Source organism: Primulina huaijiensis, chromosome 8 (genome assembly GCF_012295235.1).
Source record: "Primulina huaijiensis isolate GDHJ02 chromosome 8, ASM1229523v2, whole genome shotgun sequence".
Taxonomy (NCBI): domain Eukaryota; kingdom Viridiplantae; phylum Streptophyta; class Magnoliopsida; order Lamiales; family Gesneriaceae; genus Primulina; species Primulina huaijiensis.
In genome coordinates, this window is record NC_133313.1 from 22,406,812 (window position 1) to 22,428,460 (window position 21,649).

At 37.3% G+C, this 21,649-nt stretch overlaps 4 protein-coding genes across 5 annotated transcripts; 1 reads left to right on the top strand and 3 right to left on the bottom strand.

The window, feature by feature from the left end:
- The first annotated feature begins 4,634 nt into the window (after positions 1–4,634).
- LOC140983202 (flavonoid 3'-monooxygenase) lies at positions 4,635–7,129 on the top strand. Its single transcript, XM_073450142.1, has 3 exons — positions 4,635–5,127; positions 5,742–6,194; positions 6,374–7,129. The coding sequence occupies exons 1-3, from the start codon at positions 4,672–4,674 to the stop codon at positions 7,013–7,015; spliced, it is 1,551 nt and encodes a 516-aa protein (XP_073306243.1). The 5' UTR covers positions 4,635–4,671; the 3' UTR covers positions 7,016–7,129.
- Positions 7,130–7,524: 395 nt separating this feature from the next.
- Positions 7,525–10,323, bottom strand: LOC140982458 (uncharacterized). The gene is made up of 2 exons (XM_073448965.1): positions 9,082–10,323; positions 7,525–7,882 (listed from the first exon to the last, which is right to left on the bottom strand). The coding sequence occupies exons 1-2, from the start codon at positions 10,054–10,056 to the stop codon at positions 7,814–7,816; spliced, it is 1,044 nt and encodes a 347-aa protein (XP_073305066.1). The 5' UTR covers positions 10,057–10,323; the 3' UTR covers positions 7,525–7,813.
- Positions 10,324–11,376: 1,053 nt separating this feature from the next.
- LOC140982608 (polyadenylation and cleavage factor homolog 4-like) lies at positions 11,377–17,818 on the bottom strand. Of its 2 annotated transcripts, none has more exons than XM_073449185.1 (7): positions 17,014–17,818; positions 15,902–16,003; positions 15,533–15,787; positions 14,034–14,579; positions 12,731–13,690; positions 12,094–12,642; positions 11,377–11,552 (listed from the first exon to the last, which is right to left on the bottom strand). In XM_073449185.1, the coding sequence occupies exons 1-7, from the start codon at positions 17,365–17,367 to the stop codon at positions 11,508–11,510; spliced, it is 2,811 nt and encodes a 936-aa protein (XP_073305286.1). In that variant the 5' UTR covers positions 17,368–17,818; the 3' UTR covers positions 11,377–11,507. The 2 variants fall into 2 exon arrangements, with proteins under 2 accessions (XP_073305286.1, XP_073305285.1); XM_073449184.1 differs by having other exon boundaries at positions 15,524–15,787.
- A 512-nt stretch (positions 17,819–18,330) lies between these two features.
- Positions 18,331–21,625, bottom strand: LOC140982451 (uncharacterized). The gene is made up of 4 exons (XM_073448957.1): positions 21,434–21,625; positions 19,567–19,672; positions 19,246–19,295; positions 18,331–18,589 (listed from the first exon to the last, which is right to left on the bottom strand). Exons 1-3 carry the CDS (start codon positions 21,541–21,543, stop codon positions 19,281–19,283), a joined length of 231 nt encoding a protein of 76 aa, XP_073305058.1. The 5' UTR covers positions 21,544–21,625; the 3' UTR covers positions 18,331–18,589; positions 19,246–19,280.
- Positions 21,626–21,649: the final 24 nt, after the last annotated feature.

Consider the following 21,649-nt stretch of genomic DNA (forward strand, 5'->3'; position numbering starts at 1 on the left):
CGTTACGAGTATTACGATCTATTAATTTGTTGTAGTTGGTTGAAGTTGTGCATAAAATGTTAGGAATCGATCCAATGAATTTTTCTATGAAGTTGTCAACCAAATATTCATTCATGTAGAGATCATCTTGGCATGAAATTCAAGTCAATCTCGTTGATGATGATGTTTTACAGTTTATAATCCAACGTGACAATATGAACATGTTGCATTTATACGTGGAGGCAAATTCAATTGAGCATCATGTTGGATTTGATGATCCTGAATCATACGTTCCACATGCATCCGATTCAGGGTTCAATAACAAACACGAAACTTCTACATATGGTGGTTTCTAGGATATAGAATCTTATGTTCCACAGGTTACTAAATGACTCAGCAATATAAATTTCGACAATGCAAGTGGGTCTTGGGATCAATATATCAATGTCTCGTCGGAACAAAATCATGCTCCATATTAAACGAATACAACATTAGATACGAGTTCTCATTGTCCGGATCTTGTCACTAATGATGATATTTCTAGGAGTGATACTGAACCCGATATGTCATATAGCGAGTCTGAAGAAGAAGAAGTGAATGATGTTGAAGAAGTGAATACATTTTCAAATCCTGATGAGGGGACATCATCTCGGCAACCACCTCGTGAAACTTTACAGAGGCAAACCGTAACATCTCTTTCTAACACTTTTAAATGCCATCATTTTTCAATAAATTTTTTGGAGAAGAGCCTCATGATTCTGTCGGTGTACCTTCTGGAATGCAAACAAGCTATTATAATCCGGAGAGAGGTGAATTATGCGTTAATATGTTATTTAAATATAAGAATGATCTTATTACATCTGTGAAAGATTATTCCATTAGAGTTGTCAGGTGTGAGTACCGTGTCGTGGATAGCACACGTAGTTTGTGGAAATTACGTTGTAGAAATCATTCTTCTACGATCATTTCTAGATGGGGACTACGACCTTCTTCGAAGGCCAAAACTGATTATTGAAAAATATCAAAATATGGCGGGCCTCACACATATATATATACCTCTGTTGGTATAGACCACCAGAACTTGAACAGTGATATGGTGGCACATACGCTATTGAGAGTTGTTCATTGTGATCTTTCGTACGAGATTAAGTATATCATTGAAAATGTGAACAAATGACTCCCGGTTCCACAAATGACTCCTGGTTCCACAAACCATCATCAAAATTACAATGATACAAATGACTCCCAGTTCCATAAGCGGATGGATTGCGTCTTCTCGTCCCTCTACGCAATCCAACATCTTCAGGATTTTCTTTATTTGAGTAACCTGGAAAAGTGATATATGAAATAACATTCCTTTGTGGTCGCATATCATAAACAAGTTGCTGAGGACCAACATTAAACAGATTTGTGAAACTTTGTATGTTTGACCAAGATGGAGTCTGATAATCCTTGTGACCAAACGAATGTAAGTCACCAATCCTCGAATCACTGAAAAAAGCAGGTTGACTAGTAGAGGGTCCTGCAGTATTCAACTCAGTTGACGGAACAGTAGTCCCAAACCCACTTGGTTGCCTAACCATATCACTTCCCCACCCGAATGATGACTGATGCGAAAAAGGAGAAGACGTACTGAAATTTTGTAGGACATTAAATTGCCCGGCAAAATTATTGTACAGATATGGTTGAAAACCAACGACATTAATTGTAGGTGATATGGTGCGTACATTTATTCGATTATACCATTGAAAGTAGTCTTCGTCGGTTTGCATCGATCGCCCGTGTCGTACCCCTTTAGCAACATATCTCAACCTACTATTCCATAACTCAATTGAATTTTTATGATAATCTCTCCAATTTGTGTTTCAATGACCTGTTCTCGTGATATTATGCAGATCATCGTTGTCGAGGGCAGACCTTGGAATTGATTGTCGTCTTCTGAATTGTCGCATCACCCGATTAGGACGATGCATCTCCACGATGTCAAAGCAAATAAGGGGACAAACACATCGCCATATTTTGTTGTCGTATGAATCAATAATCGTCTTTACATTTAAGTCATTCTTCTGGTAAACGATCCAATTAAACTGTAAAAAAAATAAATAAATGTTATAATTTAACATTCATTTAATCATAAAAAACTTTAATATTCATTTAATCAAAATTAAATACTAAACATTCAATAATATCTCATTTTGATTCATACGATCTAGAGAATCCATTATAATTCTTACAACATGTGTAGGCGAATGTGTGTAACTAAATCCAATTTTCCACCTACAATTTAATAAATACAATTACATATCAAAAAATTATAAGAGATATACATGATATTAACACAATAAATTTTAAATATTACCGTGCACCATATGGAGAAACTGGAATAATAGCATCTGGATCAAGTAGAGGTACAACTAATGTTAACCCATCTTGGTCGGGGTTAACACATTTAATCCTACTCCATGCCCGTATCTGCCTATAATAATAAAAATAGTTAAAAAAAAGTAACAAAAAAATTGTGTTACATAATCACATTACATTATTTATACCTGCAGGATATATAAAGGTTCAGTCATTGTAGTCTTCTCTATACGTATTGCGTTACACAACTCACGGTATAGAAATGCTAAAACTGCACTATCCCAACTATAAGACTTTACATTATCAATATCTCGTAGCAGTTGCAAAAATATGAGTCTAGCAGACCCTCCTTGATAGTCAGGGAATAATATCCCTCCAATAATCATTAACGCTACACAACGGATATATTTCACAACATCTAATTCCGAACTATCATCATTAACAAGGTTAGACATGCAATGGTCGTGTAGTTCATTCATAGACAAATGACCACCTTTCAAATGTTTTGATAATGACACAAATCCCAACAAATCCAAACATATGTGTTGACATTCCTCAACTCTATGTGACACATCTATTCCAGTGACTGCTTCACTATCAATTGTTAGACCACAGATGAATGAAACATCTTGTAACATGAAATTTGCTTCACCACATATAAAATGAAACGTGTGTCTCGCGTCGCCAACGTTCAACAAGAACAGTAATCAAATGATTATCAAAAACTAGTGAGCCACATTCTAAAACTCCATAAAAACCCATATGATTCAAGTATGTAAGTACACAATTTTGTATGTAATTATCAGTGTATAACTTCCAAATCAAATTGTCTGACCTCTTCACTTTTACAATATCATCAACGGTAACGAAAAAACTGTAGATGACATATGTGTCGCTTGTAAATAGAGGACATTGGGATCTTCTGGACTTTGATTGTCTGTCATTCTGAAATAAGTTGTCGATCTTCTAAACTTCGTTATAAGGTAAGAAATGAGCTCAAGATCCAGTGAGGAAGGGAGGATTTTCGAAAGCCACGGAAAAAAATAAAGAGCAGAGCAAGGAAAGAGGAAGAAGGAGAAGAGAGTCAAAGAGATAAGGTGCGGTGGGGGTGGAGGGAACATCTCCACGTGGCCTGGACATCTTTGCTTACGAAGCACGGATAATGCTCACGTGGAGTAGTATCCGTGCTTACGAAGCACAGATTAATGTATTTGTGCAAATTTTTTTTTGAATTATTTTTAAATTATTTATAAAAAAAAACCCCTACTTCAATGATATTATTTATTGGGATTAATTGTAAAACATTTAAAATATCATTTAGTCACCCGAAAGTCAAAATATATACCGGTTATTCTTGTTATATTATTACCAACCAAAAGAAACAATATTCGTATTAATATTTATCGGCCGATATCAAAATGTCTATTTCTGTTTAATATTGTTTTATAGCCTTTTGGGGAACAATATATAATTTTATTTTTATTTTTACAAATTTATGTTTTCGAGAATTAGATTTCGTAGGTTGGATTGTCTATAGTAAAATTTTTATTAATTTGGTTTTGATATCAGAATTTTTTCAATGAAATAAAACGTATGGTATTTTTATAAATGCTAACGATTATGAAAATAAATAAATAAATAAATATTGGCTATCTAGCTAGCATTCCGAGTTCGTTACCTAACATTCTCCACCCACCATTGACATTGGTCAATGGTTCAATCTTCAGCCATATATTTTAATAACAACCGGCAAGCCACGTGATATAATACGTACCAAACTCTTCATATCCAACCAAGCCATCCATGTGATGATTCACATCAAAAGACTGTACGTGGACATATACTGTTAAAATCTTTGAATAAAACCCAAAAAAAATTTGGAACCACGTTAAAGAATTGATCTAGTTAAAGATGCAACTGCGCTTGTGCATAGGGATGAATGACAATATCACGAGTTTGGGATGAGTTTAACCAAACTCGAAGGTTCAATCCATGTTAGACCAGCAAACACGTTAATTATAATAAATATATTTCTTATATTATATTATAATAAATATATTTCTTAAGAAACATTCAACAAGCGAATCATAGCTATACTGCTAATTAAACACTTAAATTTTACAAATTTATACAATAAATCAAGATTAAATTTTAATAGATGTACAATTTTGATATGTTTAATCACGTTAAACATGAAAATGAACATGTTGATAGGTGTATATATATATATATATATATATATCATTAACTAGCTCTCAACTTCAAGAGATATATGTGTATATATATGTGTCACAATAAAACACACATTTGTAACAAGTGTAACAGGTCAGTATGAGTGCAACCTTGATCTTGATCGCATCCACTTCCGTTGTGGGTTGCCTTATATATTTCATCCTGCATAACTGGAGGCGTGCGGCGGCGCATTCCCGGCCACTGCCTCCTGGTCCAAGGCCATGGCCAGTTGTTGGAAACCTACCGCATCTAGGGCCGAAGCCCCACCAGTCGATGGCGGAGCTATCTCGGGTGCACGGGCCCTTGATGCATCTGAAGATGGGATTCGTGCATGTGGTAGTGGCGGCCTCCGCAAGCGTGGCGGAGCAGTTTCTTAAGATACATGACGCAAACTTTTCGAGCCGGCCACCCAATTCAGGAGCCAAATATGTTGCATATAATTATCAAGATTTGGTTTTTGCACCGTACGGGCCACGGTGGCGCTTGCTAAGGAAAATATGCTCCGTCCATCTCTTCTCCGCCAAGGCTTTGGATGATTTCGTGCACGTTAGACAGGTTACTTGATCATCTATCAGTTCCAAATTAAATTTAAGTTAACTGAACATAATTATTTCTATAGAGTAAAATTCAGGTATGGACCGGATTTGAATTATTATGTTTGAAAAACTATCAGATGTATTTTGAAGTCGAGGTAAGCTAGGGCCATACATAAAGGAGGAGTTGATCTTATCTCAATCTTTTGTGTCTTCATTTATTTATGTTTTGGGATGATAGAACCCACCCACGACTATTATCTTCGGACTGTCAGTTTGGTTGTCTAAGAGATCATTTATCAAATGATAAAGAAATGTGTCTTCATTTATTGATTTACACAGTTGGAATTTATGGAGCGAGCCAAATCACGCCGGCCTACCTTTTTATCTTCAGATTTCGTCAAGTTTAATGCAAATACTGACCATATATTAAGAATACAAATATTTTTTTTATATCATAAAGATTTCAAGGGATTCCTAATTTAAATCAGGAGTATAGATTGTAATTTCCCATTAAATTGATGCAAACTTAATATGGAGATAGATAGACCATCAACAGACTACTTTGTGGCAAGACGATTTTATCATATGAATTGCCATAAATAAATAATTAATTAATGGTTGGTACGTACGCAGGAAGAAGTGAGAGTGCTCACTCGAGCTCTAGCGCGTTCGTGTGAAACGCCCGCGTACCTTGGTCAAATGGTCAACGTGTGCGCTACCAACGCAATATCAAGAGTGATGCTAGGGCGGCGCGTGGTCGGGCACGAGCAGGGCGGCGGAGATGCCAAAGCGGAGGAGTTCAAGGCGATGGTGGTGGAGTTGATGACTCTGGCAGGTGTCTTCAACATCGGCGATTTCATCCCACAGCTTGAGAGTTTGGACCTTCAAGGGGTGGCCAAGAAGATGAAGAGGCTCCACTCACGTTTTGATGCTTTCTTGAGTGCCATCGTTGAAGAACACAAGATCGACGGTTGTCGTACAAATGAGGGATACGTGGACTTATTGACCACGTTGATGTCTTTGAAGGATGTTGATGATAGCAAAGGGCACAGGTTGACGGATACAGAAATCAAAGCTTTGCTTTTGGTAAGTACAATAATTGTATGATAATTTCATAATGTTTCAAGGATTTTGTCAGAGTCCCCGACTATTCTAATTTTTGTCCCGATTTACATGATCCCACATAACTTTTTTACGTGGGATGGCTCTCACCACATTAGATTTTCCTTTATTTATATCGAGCTTAGAATATAAAATTATTGCAGAATTTATTTGCCGCGGGGACAGACACGACATCTAGTACGGTAGAATGGGCCATAGCGGAGATGCTTCGCCATCCAAAAAATTTGGCCCAAGCGCAGCAAGAACTCGACTCGGTTGTCGGTAAGGATAGACTCGTGTGCGAGGGTGACCTAGCTCATTTGACTTTTCTCCAGGCCACGGTGAAAGAAACCTTGCGCCTTCATCCTTCTACGCCTCTATCTTTGCCAAGAATTGCACAGGAGAGTTGCGAGATCAACGGTTACTTGATTCCAAAAGATTCCACACTTCTTGTTAATGTCTGGGCTATCGGCCGTGATCCAGATGTATGGGCCAGTCCACTAGAGTTTCGTCCCGATCGGTTCTTACCTGGTGGGGAGAGGCCCAATGCTGATGTTAGAGGGAATGATTTTGAGTTGATACCATTTGGGGCGGGTCGTAGAATATGTGCGGGAATGAGCTTAGGAGTACGCATGGTTCAGTTGCTGACCGCCACGTTGATCCATGCGTTTGATTTCCATTTGGTTAATGGACAGCTGGCCCAAAATATTAATATGGACGAAGCTTATGGGCTGACATTACAACGGGCTGAGCCTTTAGTGGTGTACCCGAAGCCCAGGATGGCACCTCATGTTTATGAAGCCTAAGTTTGATGAATGATTATAAAATTTGTACCTTTTGAGCTACTATTGTAATTTGTGGGGTAATTGTGAACACCCTTGTGATGTGAACCTGGTGGGTTCAAATCCCATTGTAATAAATTTTTTTTTTTAATATTGTGGTGTAAGTTTTTCTTTTTTGGATGAGATTTGATTATCTTTTCTTGTTTCTTTTTACTTTACAATTTTCATATAAAATTTTCCGGACTATATTCAGTGAAACCGATATTGAAAGACGGGACTAAAAGGCGATTTTGGATACTCACCTATCCTTGTCCATAGAGTTGGCACAACCTTTTCGATTCAACCAAGTTTATTTAGAACAAGACTCACAATTCAAGCGCCAAAAAATTTTATTCATAATTTTTTCTTTAGAATAAAACCGCCACCAATAAAGGGAAGGGGAAAGCAGTGATTGTCAAAATTTACTTGTAAAACTCTTCCCAAGTCGAATTATGCAAAACCCAAGGTAAAAGCAAGGGTTATTTTCATGAAAATATCAAAACGTAGCATTTCTGCGATAACCTTTAATCCCCAAAATACTGTATACAAGATAAAAATTTGAACTGGCCTGAACAATTTACAAACTGTCACAAACATAATCTATTTACAACTTGTCCATTCTCCGCCCCACTTTTTGTTTTTCATTTTCATTGAGGAAAAACAAAGAAAGAAATGCGTTTTCCACGTGTGTTTAACCTGTTACGATTGAAGTTTCCTACGTGAATGAATGGAATTCTAGCGGGGGCCGACATGTGAAATATGGGACGAGATGGAAGAAAGGACTCAGCAGATGTGTTTGTCATCCGCGTTGGCGGATCTTGGTTGCCGCAGAAGCTCTATTAGTGACTCTGCCTGTAATCAACACCAACACGGCCAAAAACTCAATCCCAGGCAGAGAAACATGATGCATCTAAGACACAATCATTATTTTTGAGGATAATTCAATTGCAGTTTCTAAAACACAATCATTCTTTCTAAACTAAGACCTCAAATCAGCAGGTCTTAGTTTAATGTATATTAAACAAATAACAAACACTTCAACGGCCTACCTTGATTGTGGTGTATTAAAAAATTAAGTGCCGACAACTCTTCCAATCATGCAACAATTAACAACATAACAACCGAATTCATTACTTTTTTCCCATTATTTTATACACAATAATTAATCACCCTATAAGTAATGCTAACTTCTTGTTAATCAAGACCTTTCAACTATTATTATCCAACTAACAAGCTACTAAGTAGGGATATAGGTAGGTAGGTTGTTATAACCATCTCGTTATTTTTTTCTAAAAAATAATATTGAATAATTCAAAATACATCTATCGAACCAATCCATTTCATCATTTACAATTAATTATACTGAATATCATTAAGATCTTATCAACAAAAAATTAAACTTCCATCCATCACTTTAATTCCAATCCCAATACTCAAAATCACCAACTTATTTGACAAAAAATAAACTTCATGCTACTCATGTCTTCGACATCATGGGTCGTACTCGGTTCGCCGTCGCTATCGGGAAGGTGTTGTTCTAGTTTTATAGACATTTCGCGAAACGGTCACGTTCTCGTCACAAAATGCTTTTGTAATAAAATTATAAATAATCATACAATTTAACAAAAATTACAGAAAACGTTCTGCGACAGTTGCACAGCCATGAAATTGTCATTCCGTTCCACGATAACAACAAAATCACCGAAATTTCAAAAAAAAAGTCGTTATAGTCACACAACCATTTTAACTTGGAACTTTGTCGTAGTAGCAGAAGTTCTAGAACTTCCGTTCCGACCGTTCCGCGACCGCGAATCATGGTTTTACCCACTGTGTTTTATATATATATACATATCACCTTTTCAAGCTAATGTTCAGTGATTTTCCCACGAAATGATATCGAGTTAAACCATGCACATCCAATTAAATTAATATAATTATATTTGAAATTGAAATATAATTAACGAGCCACCTCGAAAGACATAATTTTTTTAATAAAATTTATATTTTGACGGTCGGATTTCAAGACATTGGGACTTTGAGCTTAATTTTACCTTTCGTTTGGCGCGACTTGTCCCGGTCTGCGACAAAGCGATCAAGGGAGGAATAGCTCCTTCGCGGGATACCATTGTGCGACACGACGAGCAATCCTCACACAACCTCAACAATATCGACACCGCTATATCCTTTTGCCGCTGAGTACCCACCTCCACCATCTCCACCACCACCGGAATTCCACCTTCCTCCACCAATGCCGCCCTCGCCTCCGAAACAGACACCAACAACATCAGCACGAACGCCGCTTTATCCACCATGTTTGAACCCAAATCCGCCATCATCTCCACCAGCGGCTTCATTATTCCGGCCTCCACAGCCATCACCTTGTTCTCCCTCGACGAGCAAAGCGAGTACAGTGCGGTGCATGCGTCCTTCTTACCGCGGAAACTCCCGCCCTCTAACAAGCTCACCAGCGGCGGAATCGCGCCGGATAGCCCGATAGTGATTATATTATCTTCGATTTGTGACAGTCTGAGTAGTGCACAAGCAGCGTTCTCTCTCGCAGTAGAGGTGCCAATTTTCAACGCGCGTACTAACGGGTTAATGGCGCCCGAGGAGGCTATCTCTTCCTTATTCTCGTCACACAGCGACAGATTCAATATCGCGGTGACACCGTACTCTTGCAGTTGAGCATCGTTCGACGAGATTATGGAAATGAGCGGTCTAATTGCTCCAGCTTCAGCTATTTTAATGCGGTTCTCGGGATTGTTTTTGGCTAGGAGACGAATTTCCATAGCGGCTTGCTTTCGATCGTCTACGTTGCTTGAATTCAGGGCGGTAACGAGATGTGAGATTATGTCGTCGGAGTTATCGGAAGCGCAGGCATGGAATAGGCGGCGAATTTTTCCGGAAGCGGCGGGGAATTCGCCGGATCTATCACTGTTGCAGTCGCTGAAGGTGGATGAATCGTCGTTAACGAGGGTGATATTGGCGAAATAGGTAAAGCTTGATTGAACGGAATCAGTATCCATCACCGGGTAACGGAGGAATTCGGTTGAGAAAAAAAAACGACGGGGAAGAATATAAACAAACAAGAGGAAAGGTAGGTAGAGGATGGGGATGCAGGGAAAGATGGACACGTGCGACAAATATCAGATTGCTCCTCTCTCTAAAAGCGTGCGGAGAAACAAAATATTTAAAGTCAGTTGGTTTAGCCCATTGGGAAAGCTCAAGTCTTCCATTTTAGGCCTAGCATAACTATATCTGCGATGACATTTAACTTGGTTCTCGAAGCAGCCATAATAAGAAGAAGAAGAAGACAATTCTTTTTTTTAGTTGTTTGACTCAGCTTTTCGACAGCAAATTGCTTCTCAAAAACTTTGTTATACTTGCATAAAATAATAACTTATACCCTTTTTTTATGCCATGTACTTTTTATTCAATGTTAGATACACTTTCGAAATAAGTTAAAACTGATACATAAATCATTTACCGATTGCATTTGTAGTCAATCATTTCAAATTATATTTTGATTCAATAAAATTTTAATTATACAATCGTGAAAATTATTATAATAAATTTCAAGTAAATTCAATCTTGATTAATATTATTTATAATCCACGCTTGACATCCACCCAGATCAAATTTATATATCCAAATGCAACATTATAGTAGTGCAAAATAAATGCCTCAATTCTAACTTGAAAGAGAAAGGACCGAAAGAGCAATTTATAAAGATGGCAAGTTTCAAATGTATATCCCTGAACGTCAAAAATAAACCGAATCGTCTCCGCAAATACAAGCATTCATTGTTCCTACTACACTAATACCAGGACTTCGAATAAAACAGTGACATTAGATAGTCTTGTGTATGTAAAGATTCCAAAACCCAGGAAATTTGAAACACAAAACATTGCTTTCCCTGGTGCATCGAAACCAGCACTATTATAAAAGAACATGAGTACCATCAACAACTTTAACATAATCAGACCAGCCAGTTATCTTAACTGCAAAACCGTAAAGAAGAAACTCCTTCATGAAGACTAAATGACGCTCTCGACATATGCAGCAAAACATGATCTTTCTCCAGAAATATGGCAGTCACCTCCAAGATGTGTTTATCACGATGCTGGTCTTCTGTTCGTGAAACTATTTCAAGCTACCTCCTGCAAAACAGGAGCAAGAGAGAACTTTCGACTAAAACCTTAAACAATCCCCAACCCAGTCACTAAGCCGTTGGAACTAATAAAAGTCACAAGAATTCTTGAAGGAAGAAAGAGTGAATAACTCGAGAGAAACAAACTTGTAACAGTGTGGGTTCAACTTTTCCTTTTAATGCAAGACAAAGTGAATAAGCGAATAAACCAACTATGTATATATGTACAAGAATCTGGTAGGCTACAAAATGTAGGGAAAAATAAAAATATAACTTGACAACTCCTTGGTAAGTTACAAAAGACCTATACGACCATTCCCAAGAAGGCTAGCTCCTCGGCTTTTTCTTTGGACCACCTTCTTCAGCCAATTCCTGCATGAGGACACGATTTAAAAAAAATGCTGAATGATTGCTTTAATCAGATTTATCCACAAGAGTCAACTTATCAAGGCCGATATAGAATATAATATTTTTCATTTGCGCAAGCATGCCACCAAACCAAAGAATCGGCGAGATGATATATTTATAAAACTTTTGGGGCAATAAAAGACTAAGAACTATTTTTGGGGGCAGGATTATAAATTCTTCCCTGATTATGGTGGCATGCTTACAACCACGAAAGAAGAAAAATGCAGGTTTAATGACATCAAAGGAAAGAACATAAGTTCAAATCACAAATAAAATTAGTAAAATGTTTTATTACCGCAGACTACACCTAAGGGGTAACATAATCATGATTTCGAAAAGGTTTAGAAACAATTTTTCCTCAATCATAGGCATCATTGATGACCATGACAATAATATGATATTAATCAGAAGTCGATATGTTTGAGAAGTTAGTGACATTGAGTAGAGAGGAAATTTTGTAAAAGTGAAGTAAGCAAGGCCATAAAACTTATTACAACAGTCATACCCCTTCAACTCTTGTAAAATCGTCAGGTGGAATCCCATGAGAGTCAGACTTGCATTTAGCATGCACTATGGGACCTAACTGCGACCTGTCCATTCCTACTGTTGACCCAGCTGGAGCATACATGTATACAGCCCCCTTATACATCCATTCTTCCATCTCATCACTGTAAAAATCATCAAAACGCTCTCCACATAATGCACAAGCATTCTGGTCCTCGTCAGCAGGAACAGCCATTTCTTCGTTCTCCTCCTTTTCCACGGTGTTCTCAGCAGGCAAAAAACCTGGAACTGCTTCTGTCCCCAATGCTTCCGCACCATGGAGCCACATACTTACACTTACAAACCACTTTGGAGAAGGCTTTGTTTTACGGGTTTTTAATGTCCTATTCTTGCTAACATGCCAATCCATATGCTTGCTGTGCTCTTCTTGGCTCTTGAATCGAAGACCACAAGTGGTACATTGCCTGGGAAGAACACCATATAAAGCAGTTATTGCAGATTCATGCCGCATCTTGAGACTGTCTGGATCAAAATCCACTCCAACAGAATCCTATTTGTTGTATGCAAAGGATGTGAGAGGTTTTGCTCGATTAGCTAATGAGATATAATAGGATATAAATGAGGACTCAATCACATACCCGGTTTGTCAATGATATCAAACCTTGAGCCACTAAAGAACTAAATAAAGTCGAAAGCGGGCCCACGGCTCCAGAGTTAGGAGTCCCTTGACCAAAATTTAGACTAGGTATTGCAGGAGTTGTGCCAGGACGAGGACCCCCAGGCCCTGATGGCAAGGCCGCCCCAGGAATGTGAAATGGCATATGTGCGGCACTCAACGACAAAGGTGGATGCCCACCAGGAACTAGATTAGAAGAGGCCAACCCAATAGGAGGACCATGCCCTTGTAAGTATCCATAGTTTGGAGGTGGAACTTTTGCCTGTGATGGGGCTGAAGCTGTAGAAGGTAGGAGCAAATTTGGTCTAAACTCCTGAGACAATAAAAAATTAGGTTGTAGAAACGAAACTGGTGCATGTCCTTGGAGATTTAAAGGAACTAATCCAGGACTCTGACTGGGAATTTGAGGCATGTTCAAATGTGACATGCTCGTCATACCACTCAAATGTGTCCCAGAATGAACCTTTTTATTTGAACCGTGATCAACAATGATATTGCCAGATTGGTTCAAACCAAATCGACCCATATTTTGCAATTGTGGGGGAAGAGAAGAAACTGGGGTTAGAATGTGTGAACTCGAGAACTTTGCAGGATATCGTGAATTAATTAAAGCTGCAGCGGCATCAGGTCGAATATCAGGAGCTGGAGAGTCATGAGCAGAACTAAGCTTGGATACAACACTCGAGGACACACCAGAAATCCCATTCGATATTGGGAAATCACCTAATATCGGAAGCCTTTTATCAGTAGAAGTAAAATGGCTTCTATTTTCAAAAAACGAACCACCTCCGTTAGCATGTACACGACTCTGAGAATGCTGTGGTGGTAAATTAGGAGGGGAAATAAGACCGATCAAATCAGTAGGGGGGCCAGCAACATTCGGCAGGAGTCCAGCAATCTTGTTGATAGCTCCATGACCAAGCTACAAAAAAGAAGAGAAGAAAACATCATGAGTTAATGTTTCGAAAATCACCAAGAGTTGCCATGAAAGAGTAACAGTTGGTGTGCCCGAATAAGCGTGGAGTTAAAGCCTGGTATCGAAAAGTAAATAGCTATGAGAAAAAAATCAACAAAAACATGATAACTAATTACAAAAAGGTCATAAACTTAAAAATCATATCATAACAAAAAGGGTAAATATTCAAAGTTGCTAGGTAGTTATAAACCACACACAGATACAAGAAAGATCAAACATCCTCAGAAAATAAATCAGGCTACTAGCAATAGAAAAACATCTATTCTTAGTTTCCTATGAAATCACCCACCAATGGAACAATGGTGTTTGACGGGGTCATATCTTCCCAATCAAATTCTTCTTCTTCTGTGTTTTGCCATGTCCTAACAGCCCCCTTTGAGTCAATAACATTGGCGTCCAACTGCTCTACTGTTTGATGTTTGGAGGTCAAATTTTTCTCTCTCTCATCAATTCCATAGGCACTAATCAAAGCTCTAGGACCTCGAAGATCAACATCATTGTTATAGTTATATGCAGCAGAAGTTTTAAGATGGTGATTGGATTTTCCTTGCCAATTTCTCGTTTGCAATTCACTGCTTTCCTCCTCTCTGCCTATCACTCGACTGAGGCCATGATTAATCCCCAACTTAGATGGTGAGGCCCCAACAGCAACTCTCCTGGGAGAACTATCAACGGTAAACTCATCAAGTGAAGGCACTAATGACCCAGTATTCCCAGCTCTATATGCAGAGGACCGCATGATCTTGGCAGCTGATGGCAAAGACTTTTTTATTGCATCAAAACTGGAAGTTGCGTTGTTTGCACCACCAGTTGAGCTTCCACCTTCAACTCCAACCTGCAAATTGAATAACTCAAAATTGTAAAAACATGATCATCATACTCCATGAATGTTCTTGATATTATTGCAGATTATGTTCCCTTCATCTGTCATCAGTTAGATGAACTTTCCCAGTGTGCTCATAAACATAAGTTTTACACTCCAAAAGCTTTGACAATAAATGCATTAAGAATCATTAGTACAATCACAAATTATGGCAAAACAAATAAAAAATATCAGAATATCTCAAAGAAAACTAACAAAAAATGTGTAGTGAAAATGATCTGAAGAAGTGAGATAGATGAAGTGCTTACTATATAAAGCAAAAGGCACAAAAACCCACAGTAAACTATTAAAACTCGTGCTCAAAAAATTTAGCCTCCAAATGAGCAGTATAACATTTTTGCTATGTTTAAGAATTAAAACTATTTTTGTGTCTAAAATTGGCTACTTGGAATAAAAGTATCTCTATTAATTCTTGGAAACATTGACCACATCAACGGGGAGTTGTAAAAAACATAAAGCGATAATACTTGATGTCCACTTGTCAAATAGTATTTCAAATGAAAAGGACAGCCCAGCATACGGAGTGAGGTTCCTCAAATGATGTACACAACTTTCACTTGCAGAAAGACTAAGCATGAATTCCGATAAATACATTTCGGAAAGACCTACCAGCAACATAAAAATAAACTAAAATAGTTTTTGGGCCTCAAAATAGTCACTCGTCTACTACAGTGAATGAAGCACGTGCTTCCACTATTAAAAAAATGCAACAAAGAGAGTAGATCATTGCAATCAATCCAATTTACTCTTTCCTGGGATAATAATACTGGTGAATCAAGGATCAATCCATTTGAATCATAAAAATGAAATGCATTAACAATGCAACAAGTGAATCATCGTAAGCAAGAGAAAAGACAACAAAGTAAGAGAGAAAAGAAAATTCAATTAAAGCTTACGGAGCCTACAGTTGAATGACCAAACTGACACCGTGCTTCCAAATATTTCGGATTCACGTGTATTCCATGCGTAGGTCGAGGAGATTCGGAAGCTCTCAAAGAATTCAATCTAGGAGATTGACCACTTACAGAAGGGGAAAACTGTAACTGTTCCTCAATCTTGCGAAGTACTGACACTGGGAAAACAGCTGACCATGTACCAAAAAGGTGGCGCATTGCAGGGTGCATATTGGGGTGGACTTGAGCATAGGCCTCACAGAAAACCTTTTCGAAATCAAACGCAAATAGGAAATCACAGGCATATTAAACAACATTAGCTCAACATGTCATGCAAAAAAGTGATGCATTTAATTCAATATTCAATTCTTTAGTACTCACCTCAGGCAAGTGGACAGAGAAATATTTAATATATTCTTTGCCTATGTTCTTCACAATACTGTCCAAAAGGTACAAGGAAGGCAGCTTTTGATCGACAGGAACCTGGAAGAGATAAATATCAGAGAATCGGAAATCTTTAAGCCACATAGTGTATGAACCTTCAATAAGTACGCTGAGATGAGAAAGAAATTTATAAAAGCGAGTCATCGTAAAAACAAATAATACAAGTGCATGATAACAGGACACAGGCACAGATGGAAATTGACAGTCCTAACTATAATAGAAACTAAATCTTGATCGTGGGCATGGGCATTGACTCATTGACTCAGGGATATCCAAGGAGTGGCAGGGGTAGAACACTGAAGCACTGCTTTTTGTCAGTGTTTTGTAAATAAGGCAGAGTACACAGTAATTCATGGACAACAGGGAACAGGCAAATCATAGTAAATCCAACGGCAGCATAAATTGTGTGAACCTAAACCATCACATTGTCAAAAATATTCAAAATAGAAGAGAAATGAACAAAATTCAACATTAGATGTTTCACCGTGAACAAGTGCCATCAGAGTTCTAGTTTTTATACTACTTGAGCTCCGCTCATAGCATACATATTCAAATTCACTATTTAAATCAAATAAAATTTTATTTCTTACTCAGAATGAGATTAAAACCGTAATTTCAACTCAAAATTTGCAGATCTGAAAGTGTATGGATCTTGCAATGAGACAATTCATGTTAGTTTAGTTATGTCTAAGTTGGTAGCTTGGTTTGGTTCTCATACGAAGTGACCTCATGATTAAATAAGACTTATTTGAAATTCTTTCCAAATCTTCAAATCTGTGCTACCAGACACTTCTACTTGCTCTATTTCATTCATTTGTGAGATTGCCAGGCTCATGATATTTTATAAACTAAAACGAAAATGAAATAATTAAAAAAAAACTTAAATGGAAAAAAGAGGAAGAAATATAAAAGAAGCTTTAATTCATGCCCTTTATGCTCTACAACTCCATTTGCTACAACTCCACTACAATGAAAACTATCAAATCAACATATTTACAAGGAACTCCAAAAGGCTGTCGAGGATTCCAAAAGTACCCTAGATGCTATACCTCGATAATCCGGGAACAAATAGCTTCAGCAATGCCCTTTGCATGCGCCCTCTGCTCACCCGCAATTATGGTGAGATCAGTGATTGTGGGCTTCGAATTAAATGTAAGCTCTGACAGAACGATCTCATAAAACCGTACAATTTCATCCATACTTAAAGGTGAAACTGCTTCTTCGCCAGGGCCACCAAAAAAACCAAGTTCTTCCTCCCTCTCCCTCACCATTGCCCTAAATCGATCCAGAATTATCTGCGGCAAGGGTTTCATCCCAACGGCTTCGTTTCGATTAGGTGGTAGCTTGTTAAAACTTCCGTTGCTGATAGGCACAGGATTCTGAAATCTCGAAAGATTATCCATTGAAGGATAACAAACAAAGATGCTAAGAGGAGAAAATCGAGTAAATTGGAAAAAGGTGTTTTAGTCCTCGCGGAAATTAAAATTAGGGTTTCGAATCAGCAATATAAACAACAAAAACAGAGGAAACAATTAAAAAAATTCTGCTATAGCAAATTGGACACGCAACCGGAAATTCCACCGCACCAAAGTCCGCAACTTTCTTCCTGTGGCGAGCTTTATGGCGTCGTCGAATATGAGACAAGTACCGTAAGGGCTGACGAAGAAAAGAGGACCAAAGGAGGACAAAGGGGGGACGCAAATGCGGCGGAGCGCGCGGGGGATCTGTACCGAACCCACCACTACTAGAAAGACGGCGAGGACGAGCGGGGGGGTTTATGGAGGGATGATGTGAGCGGGCGAACGGTCTGTACGTAATTAGCCACACACATAAATACATTGTACGTATGTACTCTACGCTCGCATTGTGTTCCGAGTGTATTCGTTTTAGAAATATTTAATTAATATATGATATCAATCGAGAATTAATCTTATTTATTAAATATATATATANAATTTCCATTAATTTTTTTACATGTTTGGTGCATTTATATAAATTTTTTATTTGTTTTTTTATTTTTATCAATCGTATATAAATTTTCACGCATTAATGTTGTAAAAAAAGGTTTTTGGAAGAATTTTTGCTTATTTTAAAATAATTTTTCTATATATTATTTTAAAGTGAGTGAGAACAAAAAATAAGAAGTGTTTGAAAATAAAAATTTAAACCTAATACAAACTAAAATTTGACTGTTTGCAGAAAAAAAATTTCCAAAATTATTTTTTAGTAAAATGACACATGTATTAGTGATTGTTGATTAATTTCAAATGCACCAAAAACAAATTCTATTATAAATTAAATTATTCCATCAAATGCTACTAAATGTTCAGAATAAAAAAAAATTTTGACAAAATTTTTCTGTACTCGAGATCCAGAACAAAGGCTGTAAATAGCAACACAAGGTAGGGTTATTTACATAAACTTTTTCTCACAACTTTACAATCAAAGACAAATAATAAGTTAAATTATTCATTAATGATCGTAATCTAGAATGGAAAATGGTTTGTGATTATGAAAATAATTTACATATATGAGGAAATCAAACAATTCAGCTTTATTTTTAGTTCTTTTTCACACGTTTCATGCCGATTATTATCCTCAGTTGAAGCCCACTTACTCCAGAATCTGCAAGAAAAAATTAAGGTATTGTCACACTAAGAAGCCCTTGTATAATTCTAAACTACTAATTCTGCGTATGCATGGCTTGGTTAAGCGACAAATATGTTATTTTGGTTTAAATATCAAAACTTAAAAAATTACATCTTCATTACAACACATAAGGGATAATCTAGAAAATTGTCGGATTATGTTTTTGGTCGGCTTGTAAATTTGGAGAAAACATATATTTTGTTAGGCTACAAGATTTTAGGAAATCTTTGAAAAAATTTGTTGACGATAATGAAGATCATTAGTTTGTCGAGTCTTTCAGAAGGACAGCAAGATAGATCGCTTGCTTGTCGAGTTTTCAGAAGGGCTCCTGACATGAGAAAATCATGAGGAATTGGCATTTGTACTATATATAATTTGCTCAAATTTCTAATACATGACACATTCGCACTCAGTTGTAATTAAGGAATGCCTACGCATTCAATTACCACCGTCAAGAACACTTCAGATTATTTATTGTAAATTGAAGTTTCATTATGATTTATAGTATTTTCATGGAATATGTGGTTACTGTGGGATATAAGATAGATAGTGTACTAAAATAGTCGTTAAAGTTTGCAAAAGACAAGAAGATGGTCCAATACATTGCGAAAATAAAAACTGAGAACACTTACATTGTGCAGTTTGAATTCAGGTAATAAGAGTAACCTCATCCCATCTGCCACTGCAACCGAATAAGATCAAATTGGTGTATCATTACCAGAACATCATCATTCTTTTACAAGTGCACACCAAAGGACAAAGTCCAGTATTCCTCAAATATGGTAGAAAATGTTTAAGCAATTATCAAAGGAAAATAAAACTGTTTGAACATCTTAACCATTAATTTCAAAACGCAACATAAACAGAACATTGAGATAAAATAAGAATATGGTCAAATGTAGTCCATGCAACTATGACAGCGAAAAGAAAAAGATTTACAGAGATATTTATACCTTAAGAACTGGTTCGCCTTGATTGGTATTAGCCTTTTGTTTTGCAGCAGCTGCTAGCTGTGCTTTTGCAGCTCTTCCTGCTGCAGATTGCTCAAATTGTTCTTGCCTGCATTCATAGCAGGAACAAGCATGTCATGCCGAGTTAACAAGAGAAAACAGTAGACATCAAATTACTTGCTTGTGCAGGAGAGGAACATAAAGACGTGCCAGATAGCTGGCTGATGAGCTGGTTACAAGCACAAAGAAGCCAGTAGAGCTATAGATGAATTTGAAATATAAAGAGCACATCGTAGGAGAGAATTATGAACAAGCGAAACTGGAAAAGACGATACAAGATTGCCAGGCTTTTCACTTCTTTAAGCCAGCCAACTGAGAAGCATGAATATGGAAACTCATATATTATCCAAAATTCATGATATTCTAGTTGCTTAAAGAAGAACAACATATGTGTCAAATCTTCAGATGCATCTCATCAAACTTCCAATGCATAATTTCCAATTTTATCAATAAGTACAGAGGCCTGGGAAATATGTACATAGGTAAACAATGCACAAACAGAGTTATCTGCCATCATAACGTACCGAACACAGTCCTGCTTAATTACAGATGCTTCTCAGTTACCATAAAAAACCCAATTGTTTTCAATCCTCAAATAATCCACAAAATGCATCAAAGTGGATCTTCCTAAAGGTTAGTGATCATTCTCCTTTCTGTCTATTTTATAAGCTCTTATAAGTAAAAAGTCTTTAAACGTACAAGACGTCGCTCAAACAGCCACCCAGGTAAGTACACAAGCCCACATGGCATGTAGACCTTTCAGAAAGGAAGGTGGTGGTCAAGGAAAACAAAACTTTCAGTCCAGTACTAAGAGAGGAAAACAAATAAACCTATAAACTCCATAAGTGTCTCCAAGTCAAGTTTCTTACCTCTCTCTTTGATAGTTTGATTATTAGAGTTTTTGAAGTTTATCGAGCAAGGAGATTATGCATATGATTTTCACCGTCATGTAAGCTTGCAGAATTTACATGACCATGAAAATAAAACTATTTAGAATCCTCACCTATTGTAGTACGACCCTCCATATAGAATTTGTTTAGGAAACAAACCAATTATTGTGTTCCACAAGTTTGTTTCTAGGTGAGATCTACAGAGAATAAGATCTAATAAGAACATCTAATTCGATTTCGAGCTCATATTAGTAAATCTATCTCCCCACAACGAAATGTCAACTGAATTATCCTTTTTTGTACCAATCCCAAGATCAAAAATTATTATTTCTTAAGGATAATTTCATGCAAACTTCAGAAGATTATTGGATTCTCCACAAGCGCATGGAGAGAAAAGTATCTCAGACTTGGTGATTTTCTCTATGCCTGGTCTTATCCCCTTTACAATAGCTTGAGAATAGCTCATAGCCTCGCACTGTATCAGTCCATTATCATCGATGCGACATCTTAGCAATAAACAATGCACACTCAGAAAGTTTGAATAAATTGAAAATTAGAAATTAAATCTTTTTCGAAAAATTAGAAATGAAATTTTAAATGTTTTAATTAGATGCCACGGCTGAATCGATTACACGAGTTACATTCATTTATCATGAGAAAAAGATCAATCCTCGCAAATCCCATCTTGTTTCCCAGAAAATATGAAAAAACAACAGAACAAGCTGATACCTACACCCAGCAAATACAACCACAAACCAGACAATACCGAAATGAGCCCTGAGACACACGAACGGTATTGATCAACTGTGGCACAATTCACATCTTCCCTCGCGAAAACGTATTTCGATTCGATATCAGCAATAATAAATAAATCGTAAACTAATCAACGTTCCACGCAAAGAAAAGCATAAAAAGTGTACCTTTTCTGAGCAGCTTCGGCGGCTTTAGCGCGGGCTTCTTCAGAGGCCAAACGCTCTTCTTCCCTTCTCCTTTGTTTACTCCCTCCATCGAAGCAAGCGAAGCAACCCATCTCTCAAGTTCTCCTCCTGTCCATTTGATTATATATATTTTTTGTTAATATGACGTGTAAATGGGCCAACGCTGCAATGGTTAGGCCTTATAGTTCGGGTTTGGAC

What these genes read in the sequence shown, in the direction of transcription:
- LOC140982451 (XM_073448957.1), bottom strand. Translation starts at nt 21,543, where the DNA reads ATGGGTTGCTTCGCTTGCTTCGATGGAGGGAGTAAACAAAGGAGAAGG. An exon ending in GCCGAAGCTGCTCAGAAAAG is followed by an intron (nt 19,673 to 21,433) that starts GTACACTTTTTA and finishes CTATGAATGCAG; the next exon opens with GCAAGAACAATTTGAGCAAT.
- LOC140982458 (XM_073448965.1), bottom strand. Translation starts at nt 10,056, where the DNA reads ATGGATACTGATTCCGTTCAATCAAGCTTTACCTATTTCGCCAATATC. An exon ending in CAAGTCGCGCCAAACGAAAG is followed by an intron (nt 7,883 to 9,081) that starts GTAAAATTAAGC and finishes TGTTGATTACAG; the next exon opens with GCAGAGTCACTAATAGAGCT.
- LOC140983202 (XM_073450142.1), top strand. Translation starts at nt 4,672, where the DNA reads ATGAGTGCAACCTTGATCTTGATCGCATCCACTTCCGTTGTGGGTTGC. An exon ending in ATTTCGTGCACGTTAGACAG is followed by an intron (nt 5,128 to 5,741) that starts GTTACTTGATCA and finishes GTACGTACGCAG; the next exon opens with GAAGAAGTGAGAGTGCTCAC. An exon ending in AAATCAAAGCTTTGCTTTTG is followed by an intron (nt 6,195 to 6,373) that starts GTAAGTACAATA and finishes AAATTATTGCAG; the next exon opens with AATTTATTTGCCGCGGGGAC.
- LOC140982608 (XM_073449184.1), bottom strand. Translation starts at nt 17,367, where the DNA reads ATGGATAATCTTTCGAGATTTCAGAATCCTGTGCCTATCAGCAACGGA. An exon ending in TCTCTGTCCACTTGCCTGAG is followed by an intron (nt 15,788 to 15,901) that starts GTGAGTACTAAA and finishes GATTTCGAAAAG; the next exon opens with GTTTTCTGTGAGGCCTATGC. An exon ending in GTCATTCAACTGTAGGCTCC is followed by an intron (nt 14,580 to 15,523) that starts GTAAGCTTTAAT and finishes TTCAATTTGCAG; the next exon opens with GTTGGAGTTGAAGGTGGAAG.